At 36.3% G+C, this 21,648-nt stretch overlaps 1 protein-coding gene across 2 annotated transcripts in view; it reads left to right on the top strand.

Annotated features, from left to right (window-relative positions):
• The window catches only part of LOC118737836 (acetylcholinesterase), a 325,799-nt gene that overhangs the window by 195,537 nt on the left and 108,614 nt on the right, over positions 1-21,648 (top strand). For both annotated transcript variants that reach the window (XM_036468619.1, XM_036468618.1), the window contains one exon: positions 16,020-18,044. In XM_036468619.1, the coding sequence (XP_036324512.1) occupies positions 17,683-18,044 (362 nt within the window). In that variant the 5' untranslated portion in view covers positions 16,020-17,682. The remainder of the gene's footprint in view (positions 1-16,019; positions 18,045-21,648) is intronic.

Raw genomic sequence — 21,648 nt, 5'->3', positions numbered from 1 at the left:
GCTTAGAGTGGTTTCAAAGGAATAGAAAAAAAATGTTGCAAGGAAAAGCTAATCCACCGAATGGCCCCCAACTAAGGCCTAGTGGAAAAGAAGCGGACAATTTTATCCGACGCATTCCTTATTACTGAGTAATAATGGCTTTGAAACGTGTTTGCCTTTCCTATGTAAGTCACCCTTCCTCCCTGATTAAAAACAATCGCTGTGGACGAGTGGTTAGCGGTGCATACTGTCACTGCATAGGACGTAGTGTATTTGAAAAAAGCTTCTCATCAAACAATTTGCCGTTCGGAGGCTTCGTAAAATGGTTAGTCCCTCCATTTGTGGTATAACATTAGGACGCACACCACAAATTGGAGGTTTCAGACTTCTTTAAAATATGTATGTTTGTTTCATATATTAACTATATTTTGGCAAAATTTTTCTTCCTTAAAATTAAATTATTTGAAAATATTTCAATTCATGACTCACTAAATTTCCATCTGATTGAGCATTAGCATCAAATGAGAAGTATTTTTACTTATTTTTAGTGTACAATTTTTCTTATTAAAATAACTTTAGACGAGACTGAAATTACTAACTTTATAATTGATTTAGTTAGGGTTAAATTTGCACCCTATCCCTTCTAGAACTTCAATTTATTCAATTGCACATGTATGCCAATATGTAACCATAAGAACGATATCTTACGACACTGTGCACATTTCTCTGTCAGTCCATTTGACAGTGATTTGCCAAACGCGTATTCCTGCATACTACCTACCAGGGAGCCCAACTAAATCACCTAGGCGTATGAGTAACGCGCCAAGCACGAGCACAAGTGCAAGCAAATAGTATTCATGTGCTAGTCACTCATCGCCTATTCAATGCATTGCTAGCGCACAAATTGTGTTAGGGAAAAATAAATATGTTTATAAGAAATCATAACTTAAACTGTTTAGAACGGAAGTGACGCCGTAATCTCTCACGTTTTGCACGCAACGCATACGCTCCCCCCATACACACACACACACGCGCGCGCCTGCAAGCCATGATGTTAGAGACTTGAGCGAGCTGGGTAGCCTCAGCTAAATGGTTGACAGAATGGTTTGATGAGTGGAGTGGAGCTGGCAAATACTTAAAAATATTTAGTTGATACCGCAACTGCATACCAAATGAGTATTACGTACTGCATAAGTCTCCACAACATTAAGCAGTGCCTCGTATTTCCCACGAGAAATGTACGATGACGAGTGCATGTGCGGAAAAGTGTCGTGTTGCGGTATTTGGCATGCGATGTGTGGCAAGTGGCATGTTGTGATGATGATGATGTTGCTGATATATGGAGAAATGCGCGCCACCTTCGTTCACTTCCAACTCACTTCCTTTGGTGGTATTTTGTGATTCAAATGGCATTTTTATTATTGCAGCAAGAATATGCAAAGCGCGCGCACGCCAGCTGGAGAGCTAAGGGAGCGAATGCGAAGTGAAAGACGTTAGTAACAAGCTATGAGAGTAGGGATGAAACGATACGAGTAAATACAAGTACACACTCGATACTTTTCGTTAGATACCAAGTAGTTTTGGCATCGATAATTTTAAACCAAGTACTGAGTAGTTATCGAAAAAAAATACTCGTATCGAAACCCGATACCAAGTTAAATTTTGCTCCAAAATGTTTTCCTCTACGTTTATGGCTAATATGAATCGCCCAGCCAGCGAAAACCGCGAGAAGGCGCCAAAGTCGACAAAATGCAAAGTATAGACCAATCCAATTGCTTCACCAAAGTCGAGGGCTTGCAACGTTTACACGGTCAATTGTTCGAGTGGAAGTGTGAAATGGATGAATGTTTACTACAGACGTTTTAATGCGATGTAAAAGTCACTGAGTAAGTCTATCATTCTTCGCGCTCTTAACATTAGCGCGCAATAATAAAGGTAGCGGCAAATAGCTATGTTATTGAAGAAAAGAAACAAAGAAAAAGAGTTGATTCAAAATATAAAAAAAAAAATCTTACAAAACACTAAAATATTAAACGTATCCCAAGCCCAGAAAATTTAAACGCTATCTTCGAATCTAGTCTGTAAAAAATATATATACATATTAGAGTGGTAAAAAAAACACCATTTTTGGAAATTCATAAGCGCTACATCAAAACATTGTTATTTGTGAGAAAAAAGAGACACATATTTTTTTATAAAAAAAAAAAAAAATGGAGGTCGCAAAATTGGATCCGTAATTTTTAACTTAAAAAATTGACTTCAGATTCGTAATTAGCGACCCCATTTATATATAATATATAATAATTCGGAACTTTGGCTTTCAGTCTTGAAATATGGATTTATTTACTCTTATTTACTAAAAATGATACACTTCTTAAGTTTATTTTCATTCCATTTGGTATCGATTACCTTGGAATGAGCCTCCTACATTATTACATTTTATTATTCGGAGTTTAGGACTCCCAAAGGATGATTAACTTGTGATTTAAAAAAAAATAAATTTAACTTAATACGGAATACACACTGAGTACCGATACGAGTAGGTATCGATGCTTTAGGTCCGATATTTTTCAGGCTTGGATACTTTTATTTTGATACTACTTCCAAGTAAAAGTATCGATACCTGCATGGTATCGTTTCATCCCTATATGAGAGTAGTATGTTTACAAAAGCACACGTTTCTTCGTGCTTAATATTACGTGCCACAATCGAAGGCAAGGCGCTTCGTATATTTGTATCGAATCAAGTTTATAGTATTTTCCTGTATTAGTTCGTTATATGCATGCTTGATATGCAAAGCACAGATATATATTCGTACCTATGTATGTATATTAGGGTGGTCCAAAATGGGTTTTCTTCAAAGATATTTTACTATAGATGAGATGAGAACCCCATCCAAAAATATATGTGAATTAAAGTATGTGTTTTCAAAAACCTTTGCTGGGAGTGCATAAACCTTCCATTTGGTACCCATACTGTGGTATTTAAGAAGCTCAAATGTTAAATAATTATTATTGAATTTTTTGGAAAGGTGGCAACCCGTACAAAATATTTTTAAATTTCTTCAAACGCTTTTAGTTTTGATGAAAAAAACTCGATTACTTTATTGAGCCTTTAAATAATTTTAAATCTTCAAATATCTGGCAACCCTATTTTTCCAATTTTTTTAGAAAGTAAAAAAAAGCTGTTCGTGTGTGATTTGGTTATGAAAACATAAACTAACAAATTTGGTATATAACAGATACGACAATCGGTTATTAAAACACACTTAATAAAATTGTTAAGTTAAATAAGCATCATATTGTTGTTTTTTGAAGACTTCTGAAGGGAAATAGTCTTATTCGATCAACAAATATTTATTTTTTAACGATTTTATAGCCATACTACGAAAAAATGCAGTTTCCCCATGAGAAATACATAGGAAACTTCAAAGTCCCGATTTCAAAATAAATAAAATTATAGTTTAAAAAACTAAAACCTCCCTATTATAATTGCCATTCGTACTGTCATCAGGTATGTAACTTGAGAATAGAAATTGCTGCATCTTTTAGGCGCATCAATATGACATATTTAGTTACATCCCGAGCAAATAAAAGGAAGGTAAAAAAACGTGCCTCCTTATTTTTGATATTATTCAGTTCAGGGGGGTGGCAGCAGGAAAAATCAAACAAGTTGATTTTCCTATGTATTTTTGGACCACCCTAATATATGTATGTAAATTGTGTATATACAGCAGTGAAGAAAAAGTGTAGTACTAGTACTTTTACGCAACTGTAATTGAAGTTTCACTGGTAGCAGTAGTATTTGTGACACTCTCTGCTCAATATATGTATACGTACATATGTACGTACGAACATACATAACTCAACTTGTCCTTGCTGTTGTGTACTTATTTGATCGAACTGTTATGAACTTTCCATGTACGATTGCTGGAGAAATTTAGAAAAATAGCAAAAAAAATATAAAACGTAAAAAGAACTAAACAAAAGCCAGGCAAAGGAAGTGCTTGCCGTCGTCAATAGTTGATGACACAAATTTGTTCCCTCTTCACCTTTTGCACTTTTGCGCGCACTGAGCTGGAAAAAAGTGCAAGTTGTCGCAAAATGTCGTGTAGCTTTGCTTAGCATTTTATTTAATTCTTGCTGTTTTCTATTAAGTAGAAAATGCCCGATGAGAAAAGTGTATTCAAATGAGAAGAACTCTTTAAATAGACGAAACTAGACGATATTGGTACGGAACATATTTACATATATCGGTACAAGTCCGCCTAACTTCCAATTTTCGATTGAAATCATAGCTAAAAACATTAGATTTTCATTGGTAAGAAGACAACATAATCTTGGTAACGTAATAGGTTCTATTGAGAGATAACTTTTCGTGCGAAATCTCTAGACAAAAAAATTACCTAACATTTCTTTTCACATACTCATCTAAATATGTTCTCGGATAGCCAAGCGCCCTTTATCTATCTATCTGTGTTAGATCTTAACTAAAGGAGAGAGCGGCATGTGTCTCTGATCAATACGAAATTACCCCCATCCCAGGACATAGGTGCGAAATTTATCTCTCCAAGGCCAAGCAGAGGTGGAACCGTACAGGATCCTACAGGTTTACCAGGGTGTCCTGCGACCCACTTAAACGAAAGCTCTCTTAGAGGCAAAGAAGATACCTAAAAACTTACTGTAGTATGCACAGTGCACTGGCTCGTTGGGGTACATATCGATATTATTGGATTGCAGGTTCTGTCGCAGTTGCGATGACTCTGGCTCAAAAGAGACAGTCGGAACACTTTCTGTGCGAGCGTGAGGCCTTTGCAAGCATGAGGCAAAACACACTTGGCAAGCCATTTTCTGTAGAATGTTTCAGAGTGCAGCTGGCTATCTTTGTATTACGTATGGTATACGGTGACCAGGGTGACAATCCACTTAAATCAGCCAACTATTCATCTGAACCACTATTTAACTGTCAATATTTCTATTTAGACAAAATTGTAACTGTTTGCGTAATTATAAACTAATTTTATACATAAATATTTATTTAGGGGATTCATAAGTCGTGTGACGATTAAACCTTAAGCTTACCATTTTTTTATGCAAAATAACGGTTAAAATGGTTTCAGGGGGCGCTAATTATATACTTCTTATCAATTTAAAAATATGTTGGCGTAGTTAGAAGTCTTCTATAGCCATTTTAATAATTATTTTATATAAAAATGGTATTTTTGTGCCGGCAATAAAATATTGGAAAAATATTTTCAATTGCATATTTTACTTGTTTATTGCGCATATTTTTGAATTTCGGGTACATATTATATTTATGCGCTTATTTCAGATTTGTTAATGCATGAGACTCCGAGCCCTAAGTATGAGTAATTTTAAGTTATAAAGTCCCTTTTTTTATCATTTCCGTTAGGGACGCCCACCTTGGCATTGAAATTGCAAAGCACGATTTTTATATCGATTCGGGGGTAGCGCCCATATGTACGATACAAGCGCTTATAGAAGAGATCCTTGGACGCCTCGTCCCTCTATTCCATCAAGTCATGGGCACAGATGAGCGAGATGTTGAATAATCTAGCTTTGATGTGGATTATGGCTAGACGGTCGTTCAACGGGGTAAATGTCAGAGCTCGGCGACGGAGTCTCTCTCCCACTACAAATCCAACACCTAATTTGCGCTCCTTTACGTGGCAACTGTAGGAGTCATATTAAAGTCTGATACATTACAGTAAAAACAAATATTCTTTTTAAATCCGATTATAAATAAACTATTACTTCTACGTGAACTGCGTTACTTTTGATCAACTCAAAATTCATGACACCAATAGATTACGAAATGAGTCAGTCTGGTTGACTGGTATCATAACCATATTTATGACGAAAGAGACACTAATTTTAGACTCATAAATTCTGAGCACTGTGAAAATCGTTTAAAGGCAACAAGAAGTTGCTAAACTTCGTTTAAGCTTATCTCTAATGTATTTATACTAATGCACTTACTCAAAAATATTTCATCAATAAAAACCAACATGAGTATATCAAAATATGCAAATCACATGTATGAAAAGAAGAAGGAATTAAAAGTTAATTGTAGCAATCAAATGAATTGCCAACACACGGCAAGCAACTACTTACTTCGCGTGCTTTGCAACTACTGCAACTACTGCTGCTGGCCGACATAGTGGCAAGGTCTTTTGGGAGCCTAGTATAAATACTACATACTTTTCATTATTCACACTTGCACATACTTATACATAAACACATATATATGCGCATACCTAGATGTATTTTCTTTGATTTCGGCAAATCATACTCGGCGGAATTCGACAACATTTTGCATGTCGGAAACCCATTAGTTGACAGTCTATTATAGTTGCAAGACTGCATTAAGCACTCACAATAGCAGTACGTATGTACGTAGGTACGTAGTATATGCTAGCTGTTTTCTGTATTTCAACGAGTCTTCAAGTGTGTAAAAAGCATTCAAATAAAAAAAACAAAAAATGGCGTAAAATATAGAAAACCTTGACTGAACTGCTGTTTTTTTCGCTAAACGACTATAATTAAAGAAAATCAGCAGTTCCAACTGAAAAATCAGCAGAAACGAAAAACGCTATGCAGCCAGTGGTAGCACTTGCCAAAGTGATTTCTGTGTGAAGTGAAAGAGGTACAAGGAAAGAAAAGTATTTTCAAACTTTACAAAAACCACTTAAAAGCCAACCATTTTTGGTTAAAAGAAAACGAGGGGTGTGAACAACTAACAAAAAATTCGAACACATTCAGTTAAGTTGAATTCGTTATGTTATGTGTAAAAGTCTGCAAGCGTTGTTGACCATTTGTGTGACATGTCATGTACATACATAGCTGCTGCCCGCATTGCCGCAAAGTGGCACGCTACTTACTTAGGAACACGTGCTGCTGCAGCATACACTTGGTACTATGTATATATGTATGTACTCAAATGCCACGATAGGACTACCAGCAGCACTATCCAAGTCCAATCTGAACTCTTGAGTGCTGTCAACTGCAAATCGTTGCAACAGTGTGGCATGCAACACATTGGTATTGGACATGACATGCCCCAAGTGCGACATGGCGAAAATGAACAAGCATTTCTTCACGTCTCTGCGCACAACTCAATAATATGTGTTTATATGGCCTGTAGGAACAGACAGCAAAAAATTACTATTTGTAAAAGACTTAGAAAACTGTTGCTCATTTTGAAAGATTCTTCTTGATCAATGACTTACAAACTGGTTAATAATGATAAGCTGGCTTAAGTTATTTATTTTACTTTTGCTGCAGTAATATGCATGGTCCAAGCGTTGCAGTTGACTGCCCACAATTCACACAATTGTTATATTTTTGTATTATTTTTCCAGCAGGCATGAATTGCGCTTTATATGCAATTCATATTGGCTTGTGAATTTCCGCATTCACTTCCGGTTGTCTCAGGTTAAATTGCATAATACAATTTGCCGCATATGTCATATGCCAGAGACTTTGCTTTTCAGTTTGCATTCCTCAACGTTTCGTTAGCTCTTTGCCCTGTAACGCTTTCCCGAACTTCTGTACGTATGTACGTCGATCCACTTTGCAGAGGTTTTGCAACAATATTTTACACTTGCATTCCTTCGTTACTCTGGCAAAATTTTTGATCATCCATTTACTGCAATTAATTTGCCAAAAACCCAGTGAATTTTTATCTGACGAGTTGGCTATAAATTGAACAAATAGAGCAATTGAATTGGGAAAAGCGTTCACGTTTTGAGAACTAAACACAAAGTGTGAATGGAATGGGAGCCTCAATACGATTAGTATATTCCTTCCTAAATTGTTTCGACTATGGGCAGTGGCGCAGCTAGGCTATGTAGCGGCCGAGGCGAAAACCAATTTTACCGCAAAAAAGAAAGTAATTTTTACTTAGCTGCTCTTCCCTGTGGAATTTTTTAAGCAATTGACATTTAAAGCTGTAAATTTTACATAGTAAGAAAAACAACGAGCAACAAACCAACAAATTTAGGAGGACATTTTTTAAAAGGGAGATTTTTTGGAGGCCGATTTTTTAGGGTAAGTTTTAGGGCCATGTCCTTCGAATGGACACCGACGCCTCGGGTCTGGAAGTATTTAATTGCTTGGTGGGAGCAGAGGAAGAGGAAAGCCCTCACTGTGAAGGAAAGACCAAGTGGAGAAGGACTTGGCTTCACTTGGCATTTCCAATTGGCGTTAGTTGGCACAAAACAGATGCTGACGACTTGTTTGAAGTTTTCGGATACCTCTTATCAAATGAGTTTTTTACGGGGGGTTTTGTTGATTTTAGGCTACTTTTGGGGGTCCATAAGTTGTAAATCGGGGTCCACGAAAAGAACCAAGGTGGTTGCTTGATAGACTCTTTATTTAACTTTAATTTTTTTGAGTGCTCTTGATGCACTGCTGCACTAACCTGCTGTGTTCATATGTGGAGAAGCCTTAAAGGCCACCTGCAGACTAAAAAGTACCTGATGTTGGTATGACAATGAGTGGGGCGCGGTGAAAATTGCTGGAGGCAGAGATTTAAGCACTTGTGTATTTTCAATGCTACAGGATAGTACGCCACCATCACCTTTGTTGAAGAGATTCTATAATGTTGAGTTCCCTGAGACTGAATGTTGGTTTGATTCCATCGCTGAGACCGAACTCTCACACATTGCCGAATCTTCACTGATGGCTACAACACTGACTCTGGGTCATGATCTGGGGTCTTTTTGGAGGTTAATGAAGATAAGCTTCATCTTTCTGTAGGGGAATATGCTTCGGTGGTCCCGGCTGAGGTAATTGCAATACTCAAAGCCATGGACTACGTGGTGGAACATAGGTGGAGGGGAAGGAGTTTACGTGTGACAACCAAGCTGCACTTAAGGCATTGACAAGCCCTCTTTTTAAGTACTTCCAAACTAGTTCGGCAATGCAAGTCTCCACTAAAATATGATGGTGAACATGACGAGGTTGTTTTACTCTGGGTGCCAGGACACTCTGGAGTACCTGGTTAAGAGATATCTGATAATTTGGCCAGAGTTGGCTCAGACCAGTCATTCCTGGGTCGGCAACCAGTTTTAGAACTCCCACCTTCGGCATTCGAAGCCACCATCAGAAACTGGGTGAATACTTCGCTCAGAAATTACTGAGAGACATCGAGGGGCTGCAGGTGGGCAAAACTCATGTTGCCTTCAATCTCACAGGGTCTGTCTAATTTTTTGCTCTCACTGGGCAGACGACACTACAGACAACTTGCTGGACTGCTGACTGGTCACTTCACGTGGCACAAACACCTGACCCTGATAGGCGTAAATGACAGGTCCATTTGCCCATCTTGCCTTGAAGAAGATGAGACGGTGGAACACATTTTGTGATTCTTGCTTGCTTGGTTATTTGTCATCGATTTTTTTAAACTGGTTCTTTTCTCTATTTTCGGTTTCTGAATTTAAAGTTTGGCGTAAGAAGCTCAGCCGTTTTGATGTTTTAAGTTTTGTATTTTAAAAATGTGATAAATATTTTTCGCCTCACTTTAAAACTCGGAGCGATAAAAATAAAAATGGTGCCATTAACACAAATAAACTATTTTTCATATACTCCACGTGCTAAGTCATGAGTGAGCCGAACATTTGATGAGTTTATGGTGAAGATAATGTTAATAACGCTAGCGCTCGCAGTGCTCTTATAAAATATAACTCTTCCGAGCGAGAGAGTATTTTGATATATTTACGAGCTCTATTTTTTAAAACCTACAAGCGTGTAATAACATTATTTTTATAAATACAACACAAGAAAATATTCTACTTTTATTTTGGCCACTCTGAGTTTAGTTTTATAATTCATCAGCGATGCATATTTACATTGTTAGATCTAATTTTCACGTTTAATTTTTTTTACGAGCTTTGGGAATATGTAGAAATGTACCAGCAGGGGGTCCACCGAAAGCAGTAAATTTTTGAAAGGGGTCTACGGGGGGAAAAAAGTTTGGGAACATCTGCTCTACAGCATACTGAGGAAAATATTTATTTATTTAAATATTTCAAAAAGTTAATAAAATTCAAAGGTTCTTACTGACAAAAAACTGAAGCTATTGAGGTAAAAGGTAAATTAAAACGAAGTGTCCTCGCAGGAATAAAAAAATGAAAGCAAGCAGTAGTGCGGTGTTACCATTTGTAAAGCTATGCCCAAAAGACAAGGAAAGAATAGTCCCTCTGATTTCAAGAGACTTTCGGTTAATCAAAAAGAGGCGGGAATTTAAGGGAAGGGTGGGTGTGGAGAATTTTGGGGAAGAGGGGGCATATTTAAGGAAAACCTTTTGAATAAGCTCACTTCTATTAATATTGAATGAAAAATTGATGTGTAGAGTAATTGCAACAATAAAATTGATGTGGTTATTGAATAATAAAGAGGCACCAAAGATTACACCAATGCCTTTAAGCTCGTCAACAGACTGAAGAGGATTACCAGAGATACTACATATACTACAGTCGTAAACGTTAAGTAGTTTGTTATAACACTTATTAATATTGAGTTGTAGGAGACCGACAGCACCATTACTACATATAATGAATTGCCTTCTAGTTGAGCCCCAGAAAATCGAAAAGAAATATTTTTTTTATTCTTGCAGGAATAGCTAATGACATGCGCCAACATGATCCTCTAGAAGATGGCAAAGACAATTCATCTTTTCTAGTCACAAGTATACTTCGGAATATTGATGCGATGTTTCAGCACAATGATACTGGTCGATTTATAACAACAAAAACTTGTTTTAAGAAAACGCCGAAAAATTGTGAATAAATAAAGAGACAAAAACAAAAAACTTTCGAAACACACGAAGCATTCAATATACGTAAGATTAAATCCAAAATTTATTTAAAAACTTCAGTGCAATATAGAATAACATAATGAATACCAAAGGAAAGATAAAGTTTTGTAGAATTTAAAAAATAAAATGTTTTTTGTTCACAAGGACGAAAAAGTATAGAAACGGTCCTTTTGATTAGATAAATTTTTTTTAAGATAATAAAATTAAAAGGACAAAATTCGAAGATGTGGTCGGCTGTGTATTAGTCCTAAGCGTATACTATATATTTCCAAAGTTATTTATTGCGAAATTTCCAGGCTGTTCAAGTATAGAATTTTAAAAGGACATTTTCAATAGCTAATTTAAAGATTTTTTTTTTTTTAATTTGATACCCATACGTAGTGTTTTCCACATTGCACAGAATTTTTTAATTAATTTTTTGAAGTAATAAAATTTTACAAAAACCAAAGCCCTTTAAAAAAACCTGGCACCAGAGGGAAAAACTGAAAATTCATTCGACCCATGGCTTCGCGAATATATTGATTTTTTGTGTGTGTAAAATTTACTGTCGCACGGTGTTATATGTAAGTCATCGATTCGATTGAAGATCGAGATTCCATATAATGTTTGGCTCTGCTGAAATATTGTGGCAAATTTAATACTGCAATTACTATTTTCGACACATTTCTTAAAAGTCAGTATCCTCAAAGCGATGGAAGTGAGTGGAAGATCGTCATATCTCGGCAGTCAGTTCAGAATTTTGGTTGAAGAACGCACTATCTCAGAATTCCGTGCTCTATATCAAACGAAAATACATTGAAAATGTGCTGAGATACGGCATTTTGAAACCGAATTCTGAGATAGGGCGTTGTTGAAAAATTTTCTGATATTGAGCGTTTTCGAACTGGCTGTCGAGATAGGTCGATCTTCCACTCAGTCATCGAAATGAAATTGTTTCTCATCTCCAAGTCCAAATATACAAAATATTACAGTTTAATATTAGATTCAACTAAATACTATATATCGCTAACTTAGAGTGAAAACTCTAACATCGTTACGAATGAAACGCAAATTTGCTAACTCCAAAAGAGGCACCGAAAATCCGATAAAACCAAAATAATACGAAATATTTTAATAAAGATCGATTCCTTCTTATTCGTATGGAGTTCCTCTTTGCTTTAAATATGCAAAATGTTAAAGTTTTTTCCTCTCCTGTAACATTAAAAAGAAATTGGGCTTGGCAACTTTGCACTCTAAGCTAGCGGAATGTATTTCGTTGCGGGTGTACGGCATATGTGGAACATAAGCTTAAAATAATTCGATTTGTTGAAGGCAATCAAAATTCACTATGTACTTACTTATTCATTTCATTTTCTTGATTGTCAAATCCGCAGAAAGAGCCACGTGATCATATAGGTTGTTGGCTCTTTGATCAGAGGACAGCGAAGCGGCTTAGTGGATTATGGATGCCGGTGTTGCCGGAGGTTGAGGTTTGTAACAGAAGGACGGCCACATCTAATTTATAATGACTGCCTAAAAATATTATGAAATATTATTTCCAAAAATTCAAGATTAATTAATCTCTATAGGCTACTTTTTATAGTAAAGTTAAAAGCTTTTGATACTTAGAATAGCATTTCGAAACAAAAATTGAGTACGTAAAATGACACTAAAGATGGCACAACGCCGAAATTGGTTTGTCTTCAAACCAAATTTCACAAGGGAGGACAAAAGATCGTTCCATTATCCTTACTAATTTTATAAATGCGAGAGTGGATTTGTTTGTCACGCTTTCACGCTTTAACTACTCAACCGATCATCATACAATGTTGCGCACTGTTGTCATTTAGGCCAGCATAAAATATAGGGTGGCTTTTATGTCGATTACATAAAAAGACGTGGCACTTCCCATGCAACCGGAATTTTGCATCCGGTATATCTATGAAAGTACGTACTTGAGGTAGAGTATTGGAATAAAATCAATACCATACCAATGGAGAAAAATTGGCGTTATTGGAGAAGGGGGCCTGACATTTCCCATACAAATTTTAATTAGCGAAATTAGGTATATGTTATAACAATGTAGCTGTCAGACGAAAAAGGTTTAAAAAGGGTGCAGTTTGAAAATATTTTTAAGAGGGTTGCCACCTGTTTGAAAAGTGTAATTTGAATAAATTGTACACAAGTTTTATGCAATTTTAAAACGGCAGAGTATTAGAAAATGGTTTGCTTAAACATTTAGTATATTTTTTAGGGGGTTGGGGACCATTTGTCAAAATAATAAATTAATTTCAAATAATTTGTTAAGTTAAATGAACTATTACAATATGGTCACCAATCTGAATACATTAGACTGCACCACCAAAAAAAAAATTGCGGTTTTTCCGCCGGGATTACAAAAGCTATTTTTATCTATATTATCTATTTAATCTATATTTTAAAACGTCCGCCAAAATGTTTCGGAAAAATATTAAGATTTAAATGAGCTGGACCGTTTTGAAAGTACCTCCAAAAGTGGGAGTTTTTTATGAATAAAAATAATTTCTTTAAAAACTTTTTGAAAAAAAATCTGCATAATAATATTTAAAAATATTTAATGAGATTTTTGATGCTGTTTTTTTTTACTTTTTTTCAAAGATTGATTTACGAAAATTTTGAATAACTGGGCCAAAACTATTCTGATATAGACGTATGGGATCGCAGTAGAAAGGTATTTTTCCACTGTTTTTAGTTTTGCACAAAAAAAGTCATTCGTGTCCCAATTTTTTTTTTCCAAATACCAACACATCTTAATTCAACTTTGAATGACGTTCGTTCATCCTACCTTTCTCTTTCATCATTTGAATGAGTTTATTAGCAAAGAAATAAAAACGGCGAGAAAGTACCTTTCCAATGACACCTCACAAGTCTAAATCGGAAGAATTTGGGATCAGTTATTCAAGTTTTTCTTATACCAATCATAGAAAAATAAGTTTAAAAAAACAGCATCAAAAATCCGATTATTACGATTACGTTCAAAATTTTTAAAATTTTTTTTTAATATTTTTATGCAAATTTTTCAAGCTTAAACCGTTTTCTAATTTGAGGGGATTAAAAAAAAATCTTTTAGAAACTATTTTTATTTATAAAAACTCCATTTTCGGAGGTATTTTCAAATCGCTCCAGCTCACGTAAATCTTCATAATTTTCCGAAATGTTTTGGTGGGCGTCTTAAAATATATTAGATTTTATAATTCCAATGGATCACAGTACCGATTTTTTTTTGTATGGGGAGTGATGCAGTCTCGAATATATATGTATTTAATAGGGTTCCTTGTGACTGAACGTAACTCGAACATTGCGAAAAGCTCTTTCAATGCAAATTTTTGATCTAGAGTGAGTTCTACTTCTTCGTTAGCACCCTTGAGATCACTCTTAGCTCTTCCGTAAAAACATCGCCAGTATTTTTGCTATTCTCTCTGTGAGAATTATTTAGATGACCAATAGCTCGTTTCTGTAACTCTACCGATTATTTCTCTACTGGTAGAGAGCATACGTCATTCTCTACTTCTCATTAGCCGTAGAGAACAGAGAATTCATATCGCCTTGGTAGAGAATTGTTACAGAAACGAGCTACTTGTAGATACGATTTTCTAATTCCTGCTTAATTGATTACCGAAAGGATTTCTAAGCACGGCATAGTATAAAATTATTAAAATCTACACTGTTCACTAAGTTAAACCAGTTAAGTAGCCACCAGGCTTAACTAACCTACATAATTATACACAAGGTCAAAGTTCAGCTGAGAGATTTGGAACGTTCTACTTATTCAACATAGGGCCAATTTCACAATGCGTAGTTAACTCAGAATCGGGAGTTAACTACAGAATTTTGTACTGAAAATCTCTAGTTAACTGTCGATTCTGAGTTAACTACGCACTGTGAAATTGGCCCATAAATGATTGCGAAAGATTGGTAAGATAGCTTATTACGCTCCATTGAAAGCTTCAAAGCGGGATGCATTTCCCTCTCGATTCTTTAAGCATGCTGCTGGTAAGCTTATTTTAATTTGATTTCAACAAAAATCTATTTACTTTTTCGCAACATAATTTTGCCTCCCAATTCGAAAATCCACATAAGAGGTACATTTATATTTCTTTGGAGTAAGCAAGCTTTTCAAACTGAAAGTTGTATTCAAATTGGTATTCGCCCGGCTAAGGATGGGTGCCATTTACACATTTTGCGAAACTTTACAACTTAAAAGTACTTACGCTACTTAAGATATTATACACTTTTCGAAGGTAAGCACGAGTGCAACACCGCAAAATGCTATTTTTATTTGCATTCAGGTGCCGCACCATTTTCGTGTACTTACAAAAACTTTTCCTGCAATTAAATATGTATGCATATTAGGATGGGTCTTAGTTTATCGATTTAACATGAACTTTGTAGTTTACCTCTTTTCGCCGAAAATTGTATATACATATATCCCGATAGTGTACCCTACTCTAAGTAGGTGAAAACAGTATTTAATTTCATCCTAAATTTCGTATGAATTTTTTGACATTTTTCAAAAGTTGCCTTATTTCAGCCACCCTAATACACATAGCAAATATATTTATAAATATCTGCATGTGCTTATGTATGTGAGTTTTTATTTTAATTTATTTTTTCAACTGATTCCAAAATCAACAATTTCTATGCAGTGGAAGAGGCTGAAGGCAGAAAATGAAGAAGACGACAGAGAGTGAAGTAGTGAAAGAATATCTAAACATCCACAGACAACAGATAAATACGCTTAAGCACTTAAGTAAGCACACATGGCAGCTTGTAATGGGCAACAAGCAACATTCTAAGTGCATGGGTGTGGCTAAAAGAGTGCGAGGCGTGGCTGTACAATACAAGAGGAGCGCATATGGTGTCTGTGTGTGTGATAAATATGTATGTATTTCTGCATCAAGTGGTCATGCCGTGCATTTGTGTGAATGCTTACTGGGTTCCTGCGTGTGTATGCCACTGTCAGTGCAACAAATTGAGACGCAGCGTGAATGCAAGGAAAAGTTTGGAGTGGTTTTCCTATATTGTGTAACTACAAGCACTTTTTACTTATTTAGTTTTTTCGTTTTTTCTTCGTATTTTTGTTTTAATTTTCACTTGTGCATATCCATTTTGTGTGTGTGTTTCTGAGTGCACTAAAATTGCCTGTTAACTTATTTTTTTTTTTGCTTTTGTTTCAATTGCAGATTCAATGAGAAGAGGAAATTTAACCAGAAGCAAAACACAAACTGGAAACAGCAGTGGCAATTCAGTTCCTTGTGCAAACGCATATACGGTTTGGTAAAGTGGCAGAGTGTGTGCTGCAGACCTTGCGTCACAGAGGAAGTGTACGAGGGGATGTACAGGGTGTGTAGACGACACACAATGGCGGTGTAAATAAGTAAATAAGGAAAGTTAAGAAAACAGCAAAAAAAAAACCAAATTGTTGCAACAAAACTAGGACAAAGGCGGATTAAGTTTGCGTATGCCAGCCCATTTCTCATGGATAGCGTGTAGGGACTAAGCGCAGATTGTGGCAGATAACTGATGCGCCAGGCAGCGAAGTGAAACAAGGCAGTTGTAGTGTTTTTGTGGCAACAGCAAAACGCATAAAATTTACATACATATCTACATATGTATATATGTTTCAGGCAACATGCTACATGCAGTCGGAACACAGTGAAATACGTAAGGCATACGAGCAGTTGTTTACGGGTTGCTGAATTAGACTGACTTTTTAAGAGAAATTCCGAACGCAGGCACATAAAGCGACAAACACATGTATACATGTATTTTTTTTTCATTTCACCTCATTTGACATGTAGCACATTGGACAGTTGCAGCAACAGCTAAAACGGCAGTTACGTGCCTGGCCTAAACAGATTTAATACTGCAGCGTCTAAAACGGCAAAAAATAAATAAGAAAAATCAAATCAAATAAAAGCACCAAACGGCGGAGTGAAATCGCTGGCGGTAGAGATAAAAGCGGGAAGTCAAAAGCCGTAAGTCAAAAGGCGAAAAGCAAAAAGCTAAAAAAAAGTCACAGTGAAAGCGCAATCAGCGAGCCACTAAGCCAACAAGTGATTTCCTATTGCATGTGGTGCAAGGGTTGTTTGCCTGACAGCCATTGCTGGCTTACTATAACCGCCGAAGGGCATCCCATCTGAGCAAACACGACAACAGCTTGCCAGTCCGTCAGCAATCAGTTAGCAGTGCTAGTAACAGGTTAAATTGTTGTGATTCGTTGCGCACTGAAAAAGCAATTTGGGAACAGAGCGCCAGAGTGGTGTGGTGCAGGCGTACGCAGGCGTCTCTTATGCACTGAGGCATTCGCGCGTGAGTGCTTGACCTGATAGAGCCACAGCTGAGCTGGGCCGCGTTGTGTAGTGACGTCATTCAATTTGCTGGTGAGAGTCTCGCAATTGCGAAGGGCCAAACGTCGGCCTAGTTTTAGAGCAGCAAACGCAGTCGCGTCGGCTTCCGTATCGTTGTGACGCAAAGCATCGTGGTGCGTCGCGTAGCGTCGCGTTTCGGGTCGATTCAATTGAAGTTTACTTCGAACAACATTTTGATGTATGTGTGTGCGTCCGATAATAAAAAATAACTCTAACTTCCATGCCAAACCGGCAGTTAGTGCGTGTGTGTGCGTGTTTTTAAATATAAGCACATAGCCAGGTCAGGCAGTGAAGTGGTGCCAACAAGCCAATTGAAACACGCAGGCGTTCAATCAGCTGAGTGTACTGAATTTCCCCCCAGCTAACTAGTTAGTTAGTCAGTCGGTCGGTTCGTTTAGACGCGTACGCGCACGCTTTGTCGTTGTCGCTTTGCATTTTGCGCTTCGTTGCATTTCCCCCCACAACGACGATTAGCATGGCTCGAGCATCGTCCTTGCCCTCAGTTTCGCCGATGGCGCTACTAAAGTATTGCGGCCTCGCGTCATCGTCGCCTGTGCTGAGCGGTGATATCGGTCGTGGTCTATTCGCCATTGTTGTTCTACTGTTGCGTATGTCCTCCGTCTATGGCGTCATCGATCGGCTGGTGGTGCAAACGTCGAGCGGGCCGGTGCGCGGCCGCTCAGTCACTGTGCAGGGTCGGGAGGTGCATGTGTACACAGGCATACCCTATGCCAAGCCACCGTTAGATGAATTACGATTTCGCAAACCGGTGCCAGCGGAACCCTGGCATGGTGTGTTGGATGCAACGCGCCTGCCGGCAACTTGTGTGCAGGAAAGGTGAGTACAAATATGAACTAAAGCCACACAATTTTGCACTTTCATGACAGTTTACAAATTAATGGGATACAAGAATAGATGGGGGGAATGTGCGGTTAAGTCATGTTGAGCTAAGTAAAACCAAGCGAAAATATCCTAAACGCAATATGAATAGAACGCATAGATTACTTTGAAATGGACGCAATATTGCCAACATGTTAAGGCATTATTAATGACGAACCCGCACGAGCAACCCTGCAGCAATTCAGACTCACCCTAGGTCAGCCCTCAGATAGTCCCTATTGTTACCAGCACTAGTCCCTCATAATTCCCCTGCCAATGGTTGCAACTGCCATTTTTAGCATTGGGATGTCATTGGAAAAGGACCGGTCCACTCAACAGTGACTGTAAGATAGTCCTGGACTAGTCCAATTCTTTTTCGTTGGAACACGATTGCGTTCTGCACTTCACAGATGCTTTTTCGTATTGCGTAAAACCAAAAAAAAATTATTTTTTTCATTTTATAACCATGTTGCTTCTGTCGGCATTTGAACTCAGACCCTCCTGAAAGCTAACAAATAGTGGCAAGCATTACTGCGCACTGAGCTACAGCCACGCATGTAAATGTGTGTCCAAATGTCCAAATGTTAATCAAGGCCAGACGAAGCGATTGGGGCATTTGCAGAGTGGTAAGACAACACCACCCTGTCACTGCCAAACTGTACTTTTCGTCTATCTCTACCACCGATTCCTTGGGGACTGGTCGAAAGATGACACTTTCGATGCAATCAAATGTCCAATTCTGACCAGTAAACTTTTAACCAGCCAAATACTAGTCTTTTACGGAAAATTGGCCGCCTTATTGCTGCAGGGAAATGCAGGTATGACTACACACAAAAACAAACACATATATGCACTTAAGTAACCAAATTTCTTTGAGATCGTTCTTTGCCGTGTTTATGTTGGCGTTGGAAGCTTAATTAATTTATATTTGGCCATTATTCATTTCTTCAAGGGAGCTTTCAGTACAAGAGAGTTTTCTTCTTAATTTGTTTAGTACATGAATGTGCATATATATAGATACGTGTTAAAGTCGAACGTAACTATGCTAGTTAAAAAAGCGCAAAACCTCATCAGTTACTGCGCTGCACTTAAATTTGAATTGATCTTCATACAATTTTCTCCTCATGGGCTTTCATGATGTTCATTAATTAATTACAAAGAATTGGGTGATAAATTTTACAACAAATAAACATCAAAAAATAGGGAACAAATGTTCATTAGCGTGGTTCAAAATAAGTTAAGTCGGAATTTTAATGCTCCCACCTCTAGGATTGTTCTATATCGAAAAAAAAAATATACGTATTTTTTTTTTGAAATCAAAAAATATTTAGAGGTCGCTCAAAGCACTTAAAGTTTTCCATGTATTTTGTATGGGAAAAACAACTTTTCGTAGAAATGGCATAGAATTCTTGAAACTTAATATTTTTCGATTGGAAATCTCTGGTTCTCTTCAGGGCACGTCCTATCACGATACCCAATTGCTTACGTAATTATTTTTTACTAAAGATTTTTTATTTATATCCCATTGCATTTGCTGGGGGTTTTGTGGACCTATGAAAAAATGGTTAAATAAATAATTGGACATTATTATTGGGAATCTCTTGAAGAGAAACATAGCGACCTCTAAATATTTTTTGATAACAAAATAGGTGTATGCTTTTTTTCGGTATGGAACAATCCTAGGGGGTAAGAGCATACAAATTCGGACTTTGCTTTTTCACATGCATTTTTGGACCACCCCAATGTACATACACATGCATACATGAAGTAAGTACTAGGGATAGGTAGTGGTGACTTGAAATTCGACTTTTCCCGAATTTAGAATATTGCCGAACCATTTGATTCGAAATTTGGTGGTGCAAATTCGATTTAATTTGAATTTTTTCGAGTTTTCAACATATTTTTATGTAACTGATAATTTTAATGAAAACTTATTTGACACCAAATGAACAGCTGCTAGTTGGGGCAGTTTTTGATGCCATTAATTTTTACATAATGAAAAACAAGGATTATATACAGTTTTTAGATTATAAAGTATCTGAAATCTTATGAATTTGTTTGTAAATCTCCGACGCGTAACTACTTAAGTAAATCAATAAATATATTTCGCTGAGTTAATTCTTAAACTTTTATCCAATTTTATTGTATATTTTTAATTCATTCGATGCACCGAAAATATGGATTTTTATATACGATACATCGATATGCATCGATGCAATATTTTGATGCATCAGATCGAAAAAACATCGATGTGTATATTTGACTTGCATCCCTAAGGCAAATGTCAGATCCCTTTACGTATTATGATTTTTGAAGAAGTTGTGAGCACAGGGAATATTCTCGTGGGCAGCTTAGGTAATTTGTCACTAAAGGGGCATTGTAGATTCGTCAAAAGGTCGGAGTAATTTAAGTTTTTAGAGAAATTGTTTTTCCCTAGTAACTTTTAAGCAAAAATACAGCCGACTTTAATACTAATTTAAAAATATAAGATCCCCGTTAATTCCTTCATAATCCTATGATCGGAACTACACCAAATCAGTATAGGTCCCACTTCAGATACCAGCTTTCCTATAAAGAATGACATTTCAGAAAAGGTTGACGTGGTGCAAAATTATCGGGTTACATTAAAAATTTAAAAAGGAAACAAAAAAAATATTTTGATGAATTGATAAGCTTTCTTCTTTTTTGAAGCCAGTTAAAAAACGTACCTGTATGAGTACAAGCTAGTTAACAAATACGACTACCTCAAAACCATGGACCGTAAATAACAGTTATTGAAGAAAACTGTCATTGAAAAATTCACTATGAAGCAAATATTCTACAACTAAGTAATTCATATCAATCGATTTCTTTCTTCACCGATAATCAAATTTGGAAAAAAATCTTTATTTGTAATTTTTATGCAAAACTAAAAACAAAAAACATTGTTTTTTATTCCTATTTTACAAATCTAAAATAACAATTATTTTTAATTTTTATACAAATACCCTGCAGATAACAATTATTTTTGATTTTTATATTATATGTTTCAGATAACAGTTATTGAAGACTTTTATTTATAAAATTCATCAATAAAAATCAATCACCGACTTTTATTATTTTTAATCATACGTATAAAAGTCATTAAGAAGGTGTCGGAGAACCAAAATTTACTAAGACTTATGCAAATGACTATTATAAGTATGATATGAAAAATAAAGATCTGTGACTGATTTGTATTTATGACTTCTATAAATAAAAGTCTTCGATAACTGTTATCTAAGACATATAATTTAAAAGTCAAAAATAACTGTTTTTGCAGATTATTTGGATAAAAATCAAATATAATTGTTATTGTGGATTTATAAAACAAAAATCAGCAAAAACTGTTATTTAAGGAGTAATTAAATAAAAAAAAAAAATTGTTATAGAGGATTTGTTTAATAAAAGTTGTAACTGTTACGGTCCCTGCTCAAAACAAATCCATGTCTGGTTTCAGATTGCCACCCTTCCTTCCATTGTGTCTCCTATAAACCACTCAACTGCCTTTCGTCCCATCGTGTACCTCCCCATAACGCTCAGT

Source organism: Rhagoletis pomonella, unplaced genomic scaffold, assembly GCF_013731165.1.
Source record: "Rhagoletis pomonella isolate Grant_MI unplaced genomic scaffold, Rhpom_1.0 Rhpom_scaffold_00004, whole genome shotgun sequence".
Taxonomy (NCBI): domain Eukaryota; kingdom Metazoa; phylum Arthropoda; class Insecta; order Diptera; family Tephritidae; genus Rhagoletis; species Rhagoletis pomonella.
Note: the sequence above shows the minus strand (reverse complement) of the source record. Positions and strands in the feature narration are given on the sequence as shown.